At 38.8% G+C, this 16,752-nt stretch overlaps 2 protein-coding genes across 6 annotated transcripts; one reads left to right on the top strand and one right to left on the bottom strand.

Moving 5' to 3' along the window:
• Positions 1-1,482: 1,482 nt before the first annotated feature.
• On the bottom strand, positions 1,483-7,077 carry LOC126387856 (microfibrillar-associated protein 3-like). 4 transcript variants are annotated; one of them, XM_050040584.1, is made up of 3 exons: positions 6,701-7,077; positions 3,956-4,244; positions 1,483-2,347 (listed from the first exon to the last, which is right to left on the bottom strand). In XM_050040584.1, exons 2-3 carry the CDS (start codon positions 4,197-4,199, stop codon positions 1,569-1,571), a joined length of 1,023 nt encoding a protein of 340 aa, XP_049896541.1. In that variant the 5' UTR covers positions 4,200-4,244; positions 6,701-7,077; the 3' UTR covers positions 1,483-1,568. The 4 variants fall into 4 exon arrangements, with proteins under 4 accessions (XP_049896541.1, XP_049896542.1, XP_049896539.1 ...); XM_050040585.1 differs by having other exon boundaries at positions 3,956-4,184; positions 6,701-7,076; XM_050040582.1 differs by lacking the exon at positions 6,701-7,077 and adding an exon at positions 5,008-5,232 and having other exon boundaries at positions 3,956-4,184.
• On the top strand, positions 6,200-15,864 carry fam114a2 (family with sequence similarity 114 member A2). Of its 2 annotated transcripts, none has more exons than XM_050040581.1 (14): positions 6,200-6,379; positions 7,104-7,342; positions 7,923-8,022; positions 8,412-8,513; positions 8,702-8,808; positions 9,059-9,193; positions 9,451-9,615; positions 9,769-9,892; positions 10,010-10,095; positions 10,404-10,502; positions 11,646-11,770; positions 11,876-11,948; positions 12,626-12,679; positions 14,374-15,864. In XM_050040581.1, exons 2-14 carry the CDS (start codon positions 7,124-7,126, stop codon positions 14,473-14,475), a joined length of 1,491 nt encoding a protein of 496 aa, XP_049896538.1. In that variant the 5' UTR covers positions 6,200-6,379; positions 7,104-7,123; the 3' UTR covers positions 14,476-15,864. The 2 variants fall into 2 exon arrangements, with proteins under 2 accessions (XP_049896538.1, XP_049896537.1); XM_050040580.1 differs by having other exon boundaries at positions 6,200-6,454.
• The last annotated feature ends 888 nt before the right edge of the window (positions 15,865-16,752 follow it).

Below are 16,752 nucleotides of genomic sequence, written 5' to 3'. Positions count from 1 at the left end.
TCATGTTTTTGTTTGTTCGTTTGTTGTAATATGTAAAAAACAAATAAAAATATATTTAAAAAAAAAAGTATATCTAAGACAAGCGAAAATAGATCTCTGAGCTTTGTGTTGTATTTTTGCAATTTTATATGATTGAGGATTTGTTGCCAAATGGCTTTTTGATTCCTGAGAGCACATCCTTCAACATCACCAGTTAAGCACACGTCGGCGCATGTGTATAGTGTTTATAATGTGGCAGATGGGAGCAATAGCTTAAAAGTGAGGGTACTGTAAATTTGATGAAAGTCTAGTAAAATGTAATCACTGCATGGAGATACATTCATGCCAGAAGGAGAAAGAACATGACTCAGCAGATCCAGTATTTTGATTGCCACAGATGTAGTCATAGGGCCCTATTCAAACACATGGTCTGAAGTGCATGGCACAAGTGCCTTTAGGTTGTATTCAGCTACACTTCACCAGTTAAACAACACATAATCTGGGTGCAAAGTAAGACGCAAGGGGCAAAAGGGCTGTATTTAGTCCTTTAATTAATCTTAGGTTCTTCGTAATCTTAGTTTGGGGTATAAAGTGAATATAATCAGAGTGTCATCTCCCTTTCTCTTAAAAACACAGGTGCACCTACACCTTGGGCTTTGCTTTTTACATGGCGGTTTCGAGAAGCAAGCAGTTTTCTGTTGACAGTTATGCAGTAAGAACAGTAATGTCACTACAGCAAACACCGAGGGACATTTAAGCCGCAAAACTAAAAACTATAGTTATAAACTTGAAATATAAAACAGTGCTAAACTTTTAGCAGAATAATCAATAAGGTTTTTGGCTCTTTATGCATATATTTGCACAGCCACTCTCTTTAATGGGGAGTCTTGTGGAGAACAGCAGCTCTGCCACTCTGCTCTGGTCTCTGCTATGTTCAAACTTTTGAGAATGTTACAGATATTTTCCTCATTAATGATGTATAATGCTGGTATTAATGATGCAACCCTTCCATGCAACCCTGTGTGTCTAACAAGCAGAGTGTACCTTTGTAGGTGTATCCTACTATCTGAATAATTCACATTTAAAATTGCAGCAAAATACTCCACCTAATCTGACTTTAGAGCAGGTTTTTGTTGGTCAGTGGCATCATCGCTTTCTACTGCTTCAAAATAGCAATGCATTAACAACCTACTCACCTGTGGGCACACAGATGCACAAGTACATTTACCACTTGTGGGCGCTGGCCTTGAAAATGACAACTGCATCAGTCTAAAACTAGCAATGGCTGTTGCGCTGCATTGTGCAACGCTTTACGCCAGGTGTAAGATAGGGCCCAAAATGTCCAAGATCATCTGAAACTAGGATAAACATCTCAAGGAAAAACAGTTGGAAAACAGCCAGAATCCAATTTGTACTCAAAGATTTGGACCCAGGATTTGATAAGAATAAGAATCAATAAGCAGTAACACAATGGCTACAATCTGAATGATAACCAACCCCACAATGTTTTTTAATCTCTTTAAAGCACTTGCAATTAGATGCCTCACACTTCAGACGATGTGCTTCTTCTGCTGGGTGTCAGACTGAGACTACACGTTGCTCTCATAGGACACACTTGTCCTTGAGCCCGGCACATTGAGGCACATCTCAGCCTCTGTATCCTCACTATCCACCTTCTCAGAAACTGTATGGACTGAAACTTTGACATCAGCACCGCCTCCATCGTTCCTACCACTTGACAGCAGAGCCTGACGCACCTCCTCCCCCTCCTCCTTCTCTCCACTTTTGTCAGCGGAGGGAGGGCCTATGGCTGGTCTGTTCACAGACACTGATGTCCCAGCCTGCTCTGCAGCATGAGACCCCGGCTTCCCCGGCTTCCCTGTCTCCACGACCTCCTCAGCGAATGTGCGGCAGTTTAAAATGAGCGGTGGCAGGGGGACGCTCCGAGCCAGATCCTCCATGTGACGAGCAAACTCCATGGTCTTGTACTGCGTGACCTTGGCGAGCTCCACCGTCTTGGCCGACGTGACGATTGGAATGCGCTTGGCGACCTCAAACGCCTTCTGCAGCTTCTCTGCGCCCTCGGTGCGGAAGAACTCATTGATGGCTCTCTCGGTCTTCTTGAGGTGGCTGCTGACCATGCAAAGCCGCGCCACGTTGAGGATCATGGTGATGGTGAAGGCCACCAAGCAGACGATGACGTAGTAAAGGCCCAAGCCACTGTCGGTGTGGGCTACACGAAGAGTGACGGTGTAGTTTTTGGTCCCACCGCTGCCACCGGAGGCGACGCAGGTGTAGCTGCCACGGTCCTCGAAGGAGACCATAGTGATGTTCAGGGTGCCCTCCTCCTGAATCTGCCACTTCTCACCTGAAGTTAAAACACAGAAGAATATTGTAATCATTGACTCTAACAAGCACTTCGTAATGCAGCATCGGAAACACCGACCCTGGCTCTCATGTAATTTAATTTTAACGTAATGTAAGTTGGATCAAATTAGCGCCCCAAACACTTCCTGATAAGATAAAATCAGTTTATGTATCAGATTCAACAAACAACAACATTATTATGTTACTGTTTTAGCATTGACTCACAAACTGCTTCTGCACTGTGGTGTCAGAGTTACCAACAAGAGGTGTTATGATGATAATGGGCTCAAGGCTGTATAGGAACTGATGAATTAGTAGCAATGCCAGAATTTTGATAACTGAACAATGGATTAAATGCCTGATTGTATACAATATGCTATTCAAATTGCATTAAATAACCTCTCATGAATGAAATAGCATTTTGGCATTAGTATAGTATGGATAACTTTTTGACTATTGTTACATTTGATGACAAACGTTAGTTAACTTTTTGGTCTGTAGATCTTGTTTTCTCTACAAACACTTGTCTTGTTGTGTTGTATTGTTTTGCACTGCACTTTACTGATTATGTACTGTTTTGTTCTGTTGGAAATTGTTTCTTTTCTTCTGTACGATCGATTGGTTTGTGTAGTTATTTACAAGCCTAATTTCACTGTACAATCCTCAGTTTGCAGTTTTGGTTTACTTATTTGGCTTTACATTATATGAATGCCTATATTAAATCATAAACATCTACAAATCAAGAATTTGTTTTTCTTCCCCCAAGGCCATCAGCACACTAAATAAAACATAAAAATCAAATAATGTTTACTACTGCCATTCTGCCATCCACTAAGCACTTTGTTGCACTTTATATACTTTTATATTCATTTATTTATTGCATTTTTATCACTCACTGAATGTCCTCTGTCTTGTGTTTTTATGTTCTGTGTTGCAATGCGTCACTTGAGTGTCACAACTAATTTCACTGTATTCCTATGCAATGACATTAAAGGCTTTCTAGACTTTTTCTAGAATGACACAATTAGGTCCAACTCATTGCAATTGTGGTCTTGGTGCAAAGCGATTTATGCCTAGGTGATGGCGAAAAGACATACACATCAAGGTTAAAACTGCACTTCATTCCATATGACCTTTGCTATAGTAGAATTTATATTACTGGATTTTTTTGGACGCACTCCACATGAAAATATAGTCATTTAAATGCTATTGAAATCACATGTATAAGTAACCTAGATGTGTTAAAATCTGTCTCTTTCAACCAAATTTAGAAATGTTTTAACCCAGACAGCTAGATGTATTTTTACTTGAAATTCACTACACTGATGCCTGCTGATTGTTTAGACGTGTGTGTTTGACAAACTAGGGTTTTTGACTGTGTCCATGTTTCAATACACCTGTTTAAGAAAAATACATCTTCAGGGAAGGTATAGCATCTGATACTCACACTACAGTGAAAGCACTCTGATTAAATGTGATCTTGATAATAACATCGAGTTGGAGTATTACTTTTTTTAATATAAAACAACTATGTAGCACAAAAGGAACTCAAAGTTGTTCACAAACTTCCTCTCAGCACCCCATTTGCTCCTCCCACTTGTTTCCTTACCCAGCAGAGGTCCTTTAGAGTTGTACCACTTAATGTCATTGTGGCTTCCGGTCACGTTACACTCAATCAGTGTGCTGGATCCTTCCTTCGCCACAATGTTCCTGCTCGAGGGGACGCTGGCGAGCCGCACAGAGGACATGGTCTCTGTCTCTGTCCCATTCTGAGCCCCGTCTGCTGTCCAGCCACCGAGCAGCAGGACAGTGAGAAGCAGGAGTGACAGGTGGTGTCTCTGAGATGATAACATGTCAGAAGGAGTTACAGCTTCAGCTCACATTTAGACTGGACAAACCTGCAAAACAGGAAGAGTCAACAGTGATGGCTCAGGCAGCAACACAGGATTGCAGACGCTTAGTTTTTAGTGTCTTCACATAGTCCTGTCCTTATTTAATAAATCTTCAGTATTTTAACATAAACTCGTTAACCCTCAAGACATAACACTGTTATGGATTCATTTTTAACTAAATATAGAAACTGACATTTAAACCCCACTCTCAATTCGAATGCTCAAGGCCAACACTTTACTTGATATATTAGAACAGTGCTTTGTCTTCTATGTTTTTCTTACCACTATATTGATTGTTTTGCTTTCCCCAGTCATATATTCTTAATTACTGTAATATACCTTATTAGTTACATGGGCTTTAATGCATGCAATTTCATTAGCTTAATTTGTTTCTAATGTGATAAGGTTAATTTGATTGGTTCTACTGACTTTTCACTGCCTCATAAATCACTGGTCAATATTGTTATCCTTTTAAAATAAACCAAAAAGAAGAAGAAATTAAGATAATGAAGATAATAGTTAGAGTCAGACATGATCTACAGGGAGCACATGGAGATGCTAATGAAACTGTATTAAACAGTACATTGATGTGGTCTTTTAATTAGGCTAATTTACAGACTGTGAGTGTCTTTGGTTATATTTGGCGACATAGTGATACTACAGGAGATTTAAATTAAAAATATTGGTGTATCAAGAAACATTTTACCAGAGGGAGCATACACATATCACGCCAAATTCATCCAAACACACAGCCCAGAGAGATGCCCACCTGCTGCTCGGACAGCGACCAAAACAACAAATCCTCGACCGACATGAACGTCCAACAGTTTTGTTCCTGACGTATGTTCGAAGATATTCCTTTTAGTCCTGTTTTAATCTCTTAAAAGGCCTTGATGCACAAGTGTTCAAGCAAAACAGGTGCAATCAGACCCGTCCGTGCACTTCCTGGTTCAGGTGTGAGTGAGTGGGCGTGGCTTGTTTTCAATTCTCCAGTGCAGGGAGGTGATGATGGGAAATACTTGACATGAGTGGGTAAATAATGCTGAATTAAACATAGCTTTTGCTATAATGATAATAATAATAATATATTTTAATCTAATATTGTCAACCAGTATTCCTTTTTTTTAATTTACACCCAGGTAAACATATTTAGTATATTGCATGATATAAAACATTTTTCAGCCATTTGTGTCTTTATTTCATTGGTGACACACAAAATATGTTGGACTGATTTTTTACATTTGACATTTTATGAAGCACATAGATTACACAAACAGTAACTACAAATAAAAGACTTCTCTTCAAATTTGAAATAGAAATTTAGTTTTGCAGGCTACATATTGATATAAATAAGATTCACAAAACAAAATGCACTGACTCCATGTATAACATTGGACATAATTTTTCTTAGCACTGGTCGCTGAATAACAGATATGTTAAAATAGAAAAGCTGTGAAGATGCATTGTATGTTATTGTTAAATAGTATGTGTTCATTTAACAATGCTCATTTTATTTTAACTCGTTAATTGTGTTTATAAGGAAAGTAATTGAGATTTTTTTTTTTTTCGAACAAACAACAAATAAATATTAATGTGTTTTGTTTTTGAGAACCAAAGCTAGTTTTTCAAAGCAATATTTCTTTAGCGGAAGTTTACATTATTTTATTTTGACCGTTCCGGAAGTATTGTTTAGATTTTCATGCGTCAAGTTCCCTCGCGAGAGAAAGAGAGACCAGTAGTACAGCAGCTTATCCTTCAAAATAAAATCATAACCGTTGTCACCGCTGAAACAAGTCAAATAATATCGATCTACAATCTACACCAAACTTTTCGGAAGTCTCTAATTACATAACAAACAATTTATTCTTCTTATATGCATTCTTTGTTTTACAGTATTTTTTTTAAACCTTAATGTTCTAAATGGTGCTTTTATTTTGAAGTTACGTACCGGAACCTTTGTTCCTCAGTGTGGCTAACTGTTGGACCTGCTTAGTGAAAACAATATGTGACGTGGCTAACCCTGTGGACAAAAAGAACAAGAAAACCTAAAGCATTAAATTGTTTACTGGAAAACTAAAAAGAGCTTAACGCTTAGGAAAACACGGGCAGTCCGAAATAAAGAAGACAAACCTTTCGTGTTGGTGAGTTTGGCTAGGAAACTGTTAGCAGGCTAGGGTAACGTTAACTGCTAGCATCAAGACTTTGACAGGAGAAAGGTGAGTATGTTGCAAAAGTATAACGGTGTATGTTGTTTTTCTGACTTATTAATACGTTGGTAACTATATAAACAGCTTGTATCGATAAACAAAAATAAAAAAAGCTGACGCAACTTCAGTCAAAGTAACGTTAAGGCATGAATAGCAATTCAACTAATAATGCTAACGTTATGGTAATTTCGCTTTAAATATATGACTAATAGATGTGAGTGCAGTGTTAATGTGATGTTTATCATAAGCCAGTACCTGTTCCTGATATGTATGTTAGCTGTTGGCTTCCATGCACAAATATAGTTTACTGTATTTGGATGTATAGTCCACACAGTATAGCAGACTGGACTTTAGACTAGCACTGCCTCCAGCTGCACAGATAACCAACAGCTGATGAGTTAGCTGCTGTTCCCTGGGTGTTACTGAGGTGCATTCTGGGAAATGCATGACACCACTGGTTGGATGAAACATTTTACTACAAAGTAACTCCTGGAATAAATGCATTTAATATCACAGTGTTTGGGTCTAACAGCGAGGAATGACTGATTTTTTCCTTACTGGACACTTCAGCTGTCTCTGTGTTTATTAAGTCATGTGTTACAAAACCCTTGTCACATCAAAACCAAACTGATCCAGTGCTCTCGATTTCACTTTGAAGGCATGTACTAAGACATCAAGATGTCAGACAGCGAAGCTACAGCAGCAGACGGTCCAGAGGTGGAACCAGAGTTTCAGGATGCCTCTTCTGCAGAAACACCCGACAGCTCCTCAGCAAGCACACCTGACAATTCGACTGACGTGGCTCCCACAAGGAAAGCCAGGAGGAGACCGGACGTCAAACCTGCAGCTGAAGTTGAGGAGGTGCCGAAAGTAGAGGAGCAGCCAGCAAAGTCACCAGTAAGATCATTATTGTTTGTACTAGACAATAAAAAGGGAACATTACTTCAGCAGGAATGCCTTTCTGATTGTTTGAGAGCAGATGGCTGTATAAAGACAAACACTGGACAACATTTTCTCAGCCTGGCTGTAATTTTTCTCATGGTGTTCATCATAATACACTTTTGGTAACAGTAATATGAAGCTATCATTGAAAGTATTCCCACTTTATTAAGGAAAGTCTGGCATGGCAGATTAGGGAATCCCACACCCCAAATACTACTGTAGTTAAAAAAAAAGATCTGTCTGGTCATCTAATGACCTCCTGGCCTTACTCTTAATAGTACCCTGTGTTGTGTAAATATTCAGGTGTTCAAGCAGCTGTATTTTTGCAAGTGTTTTGCACTAGTGATAACCCACATCTTGTGTGAGTTGAATTCTCCATTAACTCCAAGGTCACACTGACTTTTTGTGCACAGAAGAAACTGATGTTTTCTTTCTATTTCTGCAACTCATTCGCTCTGTTTCTTGCTTTCTCTCTGTCTTTTCCCTCCTCCCTCTTCCATCCTTGTCCTCTATCTCCTCATGTCCTCTCTCTCAGACACCGAGTGAGTCCACCATGTCTCAGGGTGGTTGGGGATACTGGGGCAGCTGGGGAAAATCGATCTTATCCACAGCAACAGCTACTGTGGCCACTGTGGGTGAGTATAGACCGCTGAAATCACCCAATCTTTTTGTATGACTATGTCAGTCTTTTTTAAGTCAACCACTTGGGGAACTTTCCTAAAAAGCTTTGTCTTGTCTTGGTTCCATCTCCTCATTTGAAGACCTGAAACACATTTCTAAGACGTTTAAATTTTATCATTTTCGAGGTAAATGTAGTTGTGTGTATGCAGGCATGTGTATAGGTTTATGTTGTTAATTGTATTTGAACTAAAGTGATCACGGAATAGTCCAGGAAATCGAAAGACAAAAACGTATCACACATTTTCTATCATTGTGTATTAATTGTTGTAATACACTGTTTCACATCACTGTTATTTAAAACATCCTCTGTACTATATGCTGTTTATCTCTTCTGTCCGTCCAGGCCAAGGGCTCACTCAGGTGATAGAGAAGGCAGAGACGTCGCTAGGAATCCCCAGTCCGACCGAACTCTCTGCGCAAGTTGAGGAAGAGCAGAAGGAGCGAAGTAAGGCTTTACTGTATGTTGCGTCTTGTGTGACAAAGGCACAACACTGGATAAGCTGGTCCAATTCTCATGAATCTGTACACAGAGATGTATAAATATGAGTCAAATTATCACACATCACATATTTACTTCATATCCTGTTAGCTCTTTTGTCTCAGTATGTATGGTGTTTGTTTCGCCTCCTGTAGGTGAATCCATCAGTGAGACGGACAAAGCGGCCAGAGATGGATCAGCAGCGGCAGTGGGAAGTGCAATGGGAATGCTGACATCGCTCACGAGTGTCGTCCAGAGCACAGTAAGCAGAAACGTACTCTGTGTTTTGTTTGTGTTTCTTTAGCCAATTCACTTTTTATTCATCTTTTAAAAATGTTCCAAGACATTAAATGTGAGCATGCCTCTGTGCTATCAGTGGAAAACTGCATAAATCCAGTTTTTGTCATTTCTGTGTTTTAGAAATAAACAAAGGATTACATTTTCCTGAGCTGTTTGGTCTGTAAAACCTTTTCCAAACCTTTCAGACAACTCATATGTCCTTGTCATCACAGGGGAAAACGGTGATTACGGGCGGCCTAGATGCTCTGGAGTTCATCGGGAAGAAGACGATGGATGTGATAGCAGAAGGCGATCCAGGCTTTAAGAAGACCAAAGGACTGATGATCAGAAACTCCACTTTGTCTCAGGTTGGCAGGCCAGGGCCAAATTTGTAAATGAGGAGCTCATTTTCAAAGTGTCCAATATTTATTTTTATGATGGACTGGAATATTTAAAGCCTAAATTTGACCTTCAGCAACTCTAAAAAATGAGAGATGAGACTTCATACTGTTTCAACTTTTTCTATGTGTTAGCTGGCTCACACTAGTTTCACTCCTGATTGTCTGACAGGCAACTGAAGTTTTGTCCCCTTTCTTTCAAACTGTCATCTCTCTCTGTCTCGCAGGTGCTGAGGGAGGCGAAGGAGCGAGAGGAGCTGCAGACGGCAGAAACAGAGTCTTCAGACTCCGAGAAGAAGGTGGTGGCTCACTACGGGATGCTGTTTGATGAATTTCAGGGTCTGTCGCACCTCGAGGCGCTGGAGATTCTGTCTCGAGAGAGTGAGTCTAAGGTACGAAATATTTCACCTACTGCAGCCAAATAGGCATGCTGAAACATTGTTTTTAGCTCTCATGATTTAATGGGATCTGGTAAAAGCCTCAAATGTAACGGTTTGTGTTTTCTTTTCTTTCTTTTTTCCTTTTCTCATGCGTGTGTGCTGTAGGTGAAGTCAGTGCTGACCACTCTATCAGGAGACGAGCTGGTTCAGCTCAGACAGGAGTTGGATCTCATTAAGGACGCTTTCTCTCTTGTGGAGTTTGATGATGAGGAAGTTGATGAGAAGAAAGGTAACATCACTGTTAAACGTTTATTAAAAATAGCAGCAGTGCAAGAGGAAAGCAGCAACATATACACCTGACTTGATGTAACACATGAAATGATTGATTGTACATTTCTATTTCCAGATGAAGACGGCTCAGAGTTTGAGAAGGAGTTAATGGAGGCTCTGGAGGGGCTCAGTGTCAGCGCCACAGCTGACAAACTCAGCAAGGTACCAGCTTGGATCAGATTCCTGTTCAGTTTTTGTTTAATTAATTTGTCTGGCTGTAATTTGTAGTGTTTTATTACAAATTGCTACAAATATTGAATAAAACAGTTTAATTAAAATCTCATTGATACAATCTAGTTGAAAAATAAACAGCATATATTCAAGCACCGGAGGTAGTATAAATTACACTGATGTTGTTTGGTACAGTTCCTGTTTTTACTGTGGTCAACTGGTGGTTTACAAACCTGAGCAATCTCATGTGAACAGAGCTGTGATTATGTTAATACCATGGTCTCTCTACTCTCCAACAGGCCTGTAAGAACACCTGCAGCCAGATCACTGACATGTCCAAACCAGAGCAGGAAGAGGAAGAGAGCGAGGACGCCGTAAAGAAAACAGTCTCTGTAGAGGTATGCTGATGTCATCAATATTACAAAGAGGGACATAATTTGAGGTTTCTCTCAGACCCACAGGTTAAGCTAATAGCTCTATGACAAGGCTTGGGAGTGTGCTGATTCTAGCCAGTCCAAAGTTACTTTTAAATTATTGAGAGATTATAAAACTGTAGATGAAACTAGATCTGCAATGATAAGTCACCTAATGGATTATTCAATTGAAAGAAAATAAATGTCAGCTATTTTGGTTATTAATCCTTTAAGTCATTTTTAAGGCAAATCTGCCCAAAAAAAATACATTTTCAGGTTCTCAAATGTGGAACATTGCTCTCTCATTGGTCTTACATTTTAGTAAATTTATATTTTGTTGGTTTGGAAATGTTGGTGTGACAAAATAAGACATTCAATGAATTCACTTTAGGCTCCAGGGTATTGAGACAGATTATCTACAGATTAATCGATAGCCAACATAATCAATAGTTGCAGTCCTAGAAGCTACACTCACTGTTATGGTTGCAGTCCTGTTTAGGCAAAAGTGTAGTCATTATTTTTTTAGTTAATTGTTAATCTGTATCGAGAAATTGTGAAAATGAAACAATTCCCCAGAGCCCAAGGTGATATCCTCAAATTGCTTATTTTGTCTGACCAACTGTCCCAAACCCAAAATATTAAGTTTGCAATTATGTAAAACAGAGAAAAGCAACAAATCCCCAGGAAGCAGAAAATGTTTGTCATTTTTATTTGATAAATGAGGTAAAAAATGAATTGGTTAATTAATTTGTTATCAGAAAGGTTGACTAATCGATTAATCATTTTACACACATGAGGTGATGCTATCTAGCAAACAGAGTTTGCAATGCCTCTGAGATTTCAGTGGGTCTCACAGTAAAGGTGGGATGTTCTTTTGTCTGAGCATCCTGATGTATTTGGAACAAGTTAAACTGACTCAAATGACTAATTGATTAAAATTCAATATTTTTTTGAGAAAGAGAAATATTTCAATGTACTGCTGGATGTTTTGTAGTATGTATCATTTTCAGTCCTGACAGTTTCCTCTGTATGTGGTTTATGGGCCATTCAGCAGTGTGTGTGTGTGTGTGTGTGTGTGTGTGTGTGTGTGTGTGTGTGTGTGTGTGTGTGTGTGTTAAATTATTTCAGGATGTTCATGCTGCAGCCATCAGGAGTCTGGCAGAGCTGACGGCACGATCCATTGAGCTTTTCCACAAACTGGCTGAGATGATCCTGTTCTCCAACGGCAGCACGGAGGCCAGCGCCCTGTCACAGTAAGATGACATAAACTCTCTGTTTGGAGACTCTGCAGGAGCTCAGCTGTAGTTATTTTTTTAGTTTTATCTGTACTTTAATTGAGCATTTTTGTCTGTCCTCAGGTTAACGGTTGTCTTGTGTAAGGAAATCTCACTGCTTTCCAAGAAGTTCACCTCCTGCTTAACAACAGCAGGGGTAAGTGTGACGATTCCAGCTTAAACTAACTCTGTGTATCAAAGAGTTTGGGATCATTGAGGATTTTCATCATCATTATCATGTAATTTTGAACCATTGAAGTAATTAATGTTATTTTTGTTTGTATGGTTAGTTTGGAGGTGCATTATGGGAAGTGTAGAAACTAGTGTTTTCGGAGTTTGACCCATACTAGGGACTAAAGTCCGCCACTCGGCCTCTGCTGCTTCATTTTTTAAAATTCCATTTTTTAGTCTGTATTCCACAGCTTTATAAAGTGCAGTTTTTACTGTTTTTCAGCCTGGTGTTGCATTTTCTCAGAATAAACATCCTGTTTTAACACTCAGTCGTTGTGATGTCTGCAGTTAAGACAGCGAGAGTGAGGCAATATGACATTTATCAAGTTACAGCATCATCTGAATTAGTTTGATTTAGCGTTCAAAGAGACGCCTTTTATCGTCTTTAACTCGCGTCATCCCTCTGTTTGTTTCCACCCACGTTTTTCTGATCTGCTGAAAATGTCAAACCCCAAACTGTCAGAACTCTAATTTGTGCTGCTCTTTGTACCTTCAGCGTTTTCATTTTCCATTCTACTTCTCTCAGCTTTGACACATGATCACTGCTGCGGTGGCTTCATCTGAGAGCTGAGTGTAATTTGATCTAAACGTTGTGTTTTACAGTCAAACGAGAAGGGGGATGTCCTCAACCCGCTGATAACAGGAGTCTTTTTAGAGGTTTGTGTCATTGCACTACAGCTCTCATCACACACAGTGTCATTAAGTCACACTAATGCAGTTTTATCTTTATCCATATCATTGCCTGCATAGTGGGTCAGTTTTACTTTACAATGCAAACACAGTATCACAGCATTTGCTTTATTATACGTCTTTATGGACATGTGAGGATGTTCCACAGTTGCACATGTTAGTGATTTCACCTCTATTTGATTTGACATGTTTTACCGAGGGTCAACTCTTGGACCTTAAATCTTTATACACATCTGTGTTGCTCTGTAATCGGCAGACAACATTATTTATTTTAGCTCTGTAGGCTACACATAACTCTATATTTTATTGTCACTGTCTCCTGATTACATGAGATGAATGTCATAAAACTCCCAATGCTATGGATATTTGGATTCCAGAAATAAAAACCTATTGGAGTCCTTGTTGATGCTGCGTCAGATAATTATGAAACCTCAATTTATATAGTCATTTATAGTTAGGCAATAATTGAATCATAAAATCTTATTTTAAGTTTAAACAACAACAAAAGGACTGAGATTATCCCACCTGTTTCCAATACAAATGAACAGACTGAAAGAATATCGTATAATTAAGTTTCACTTTCTTTATACAAATGCAGCGATCTGTGTGCTGCTGTCTTGTAAAAGATACCAACAAATTTCTTTCTATAAAAGTCATTTAATATTTAGAGTCAACTGTGCTGGGAACAAATTAGGGCTGGGCGATATGGACAAAAATTTAAACTTGGTAGTTATGAAATGACAAAACATTTGTCTTTTGCAGGACACATTTTCCCCACAAATACAACATGCTAATGTCTTTAGCACAAGCCTATGGCATTTTACATTGTATAAATTAGCCTAGTGGCTAGCATACTTTTCCTTTACTCATATGAAGCCAGGGACAACAACAACATTTAACAAAGGTATCATTACAACATTTGGCTCCATTACAACTCACAAGGTTCACCGACCAAACAACTGTCTTATACTAAACACGTTTTCCAAACAAATATAACATGCTAACGTTATTAGCACAAGCCTATGGCATTTCACATTGTATAAATTAGCCTAGCAGCTAGCGTACTTTTCCTCTACTCATATGAAGCCAGGGACAACAGCAACATTTAACAAAGGTATCGTTACAAAATCTGTCTCCATTACAACTCAAGCACAAGTCTATGGCATTTTACATTGTATAGATTAGCCGAGTGGATAGCAGAGATCTCCTCTGCTCATATGAAGCCAGGATAAATCACACACAAGACTTAAAATGCTTTTTTGTGGAGGCTGTATTGTCTGCACTATTTATTGTTTCTTACCTGTGAAATTAAAGTAAATAAAAGCCTACAAAAACCGACGGGAGGTCTGTGTCGCTGCAACATGTAGTTACATTTCTGGGGAGGTGCATGTCAGGCTACGCATCTAAAAGGTGTTGCTGTCGTCTAAATTTATATCTTGCTTCAAAAAGTCGTTATATCGCCCAGCACTAGAACAAACAGAATTATCCCACGTCATTGGTAGGAATGATTCTCCTTAAAGAAAAAAGAGTCCAAATAACATGTTGAGGAAGATATTTTGCAGTTGGATTGTCTGTATTTGTGTCATGGAGCTTTACAGGCACGTTTCAGAGTGATATTAAAACACTGTGTGTCTCATGTTATGGATTCTCTCTCCTCGTAGGCGTCCAACAGTGCATCTTACATCCAGGATGCTTTCCAGCTGCTGATGCCCATACTGGAGATCTCCCACATTCAGAGGAAAGCTGAATCCACAGAGCAGTGACCAACTGACATCAGCTCTGCTCTCCTTCGCTGCCATGACGCTGGGACTGTGTCACAGCAGAGAACTGACACATCTATAGAACTTGTTCGTTGAAAAATAATCTACATCAGCTCTTACTACGTCTGTTTACAGCTCAGGACAAAAATCAGTTTCAAGTGTGTTTTTGTCAAACAGTGTTAACCTTTTTGTTTTTTTTTGATTAGCTGGTTTAATTGTAAAGCACAGTAAGTGGACTAATTTCAGTGTGGCGGAGGTCTGGATCTACCAGCTGAGGGAAACAAATGCTTTTCTGTTAAACAGGGAGCAACTTATTGTTCTTCCTTGTACACTGACATGTACACTTTCTTTCTGACAGCACTATATTAAAAGATATAAATTACACCTCAGAGAACACTTAAATAAAGACATAGGATGGAAACTCCAGTGGTAGTTTGTTAAAAAGAAAGGTGTGTCTCATAATAAATAGTAAGATATATTGATAATGTATTTTTCTCATTACTGCACAGAGAATAGTTTGGACTTTATTTTCTATGCATATCTCTAAAGCTCTGGTTCCTGGAACAGTCGGAGCCGAGTGTTTTTGTGACCAACTGCTATAATTAGTTTACAGTATTGTAGAGATCTAATGATGCCTGTTTGTTTAATAACATGCTTGCAATTTGACTCTGTAGCTTTATTGTATACAACAATATCAGCTTTAATTCAGTATTTTCTGTCACTTGCAAAATACAAGGCATCCTTATATGTTTCAGTAGCTGCCATGGATGTGTAAAGAGGCTGATGGCTCCACATATTCAGCTCCCTGGTTGGCTTTATTTTGCTCTTCGGCCATCCTCACAATTGAGGACTTAAGATTTTAGTTGGATTTGAGTCAAACAACTAATTACTGTTTCACTGCTGAGACTCAAGTGTCAGGTTTTGACCTGGTGGAATTGTAGAAGGAAAATAAATTAATGAGACTGTAACAGGCAGGATTTATTTGGCCACACAGCATCTATTTTTTATAATTAGGCCTAAATGACTTGCAGCAGTCTCTCAGTCCCTGATGTGTCTCTCTGTTTACTCTCTATTGACCACTCTTGGAAATAATCACACGTGCTGTTAGAGAAATATGCATCAACACTATTACAAGATTCCTCTTTATTGTCATCAAAGTCATTCATGGAACTTCAACGTAACTTCAGGTGTTTATGCATCAACAGAGGAGCTTCTATCTGCCATGACAGTTGTGATTGTCTTTGAGCCAACGACCTTCAGTTTTATGATGCTGAAGCGCTGACAGCTGTGTGTTGTGGGCATGTGAAGTGATATATTTTCGAACAATATACTGTACTCTCTATCAGATGTTTGAGATGGTTTTCAAATAAAGACGCTTTCATACAGGCGCAATCTGGGATTTGTGTATGTGAGTGAAAGTTACAGATTTAGACGACTAGTTTTAGTGTGTATTAAAGGACGTGTGTTTTGATCCATGAAGGTTGTGGGGACAGATACCTTGTGTACTTTTGGTCTGTGTGTGGTTTCCTGGTTTGGTCCCATTATATTTACACTATATTTTAGTGTGTGCTTTTAACTTTGTAAGAACAGTTTGGGAAAGGCTCTGACCTGTTTTAACATGACAACAGACTCCCCAGTCTCCATCCAACAGCAACTGTAAGCCAGGTCTTAACATCCAACATCAGTGCTGGACCAAAATCTGGTCGTGGAGGTTGTTTTAGCAGCAGATTAATACCCGTGGTTTTTTAATGACACATCCAACATGACATTTAGGTGCAACGTTCATATGTCAACATACTGTTTGGGTATATTATACCAATATTGAGGTTCCTCTCTGGTTGTTTCTCAACCCACAGACTTTATTGTTGACAGTTTGCATCAGAAGAACTTTCTTTGCTAGGAAATAGTTAAAGCGGCAATATAGAAGTACTAAATTACAATAAAAGGGGTGCATAAAAACTTGATTTTATTTGCAAGCTTAACTTGTAACAAATTTAAGTACTAAATATGGTGAAAATGAACCTTGACAGGATTATACCATTCTATTATTGGACTTATACTACTGATACATTAATACGTAAATGGCATTTTACTGTTGTCGGTCAAAGTGGAGCCAGTTTTATACACTGTTTAATGTTAAATCTGTAACAATGCATGACGTTTTGTACTCATGATATAGTTTTGAATATAAAATCTTCTGCAAATTTTATTTCTTAAATGTAGTGAAATAAAAAGAAAAGTATTTTTAGAATTGTACTTTGAGTAGAAGTTTAAAGTAGT

Source organism: Epinephelus moara, chromosome 3 (genome assembly GCF_006386435.1).
Source record: "Epinephelus moara isolate mb chromosome 3, YSFRI_EMoa_1.0, whole genome shotgun sequence".
Lineage (NCBI taxonomy): Eukaryota > Metazoa > Chordata > Actinopteri > Perciformes > Serranidae > Epinephelus > Epinephelus moara.
The sequence above is the reverse complement of the archived record's forward strand: the minus strand, read 5'-3'. Positions and strand labels throughout refer to the sequence as shown.

What these genes read in the sequence shown, in the direction of transcription:
- LOC126387856 (XM_050040582.1), bottom strand. Translation starts at nt 5,052, where the DNA reads ATGTCGGTCGAGGATTTGTTGTTTTGGTCGCTGTCCGAGCAGCAG. An exon ending in GGTCGCTGTCCGAGCAGCAG is followed by an intron (nt 4,185 to 5,007) that starts GTGGGCATCTCT and finishes TTATCATCTCAG; the next exon opens with AGACACCACCTGTCACTCCT. An exon ending in CTCTAAAGGACCTCTGCTGG is followed by an intron (nt 2,348 to 3,955) that starts GTAAGGAAACAA and finishes TTTTAACTTCAG; the next exon opens with GTGAGAAGTGGCAGATTCAG.
- fam114a2 (XM_050040581.1), top strand. Translation starts at nt 7,124, where the DNA reads ATGTCAGACAGCGAAGCTACAGCAGCAGACGGTCCAGAGGTGGAACCA. An exon ending in GAAACTCCACTTTGTCTCAG is followed by an intron (nt 9,194 to 9,450) that starts GTTGGCAGGCCA and finishes TCTGTCTCGCAG; the next exon opens with GTGCTGAGGGAGGCGAAGGA. An exon ending in GGAAGTTGATGAGAAGAAAG is followed by an intron (nt 9,893 to 10,009) that starts GTAACATCACTG and finishes TTCTATTTCCAG; the next exon opens with ATGAAGACGGCTCAGAGTTT.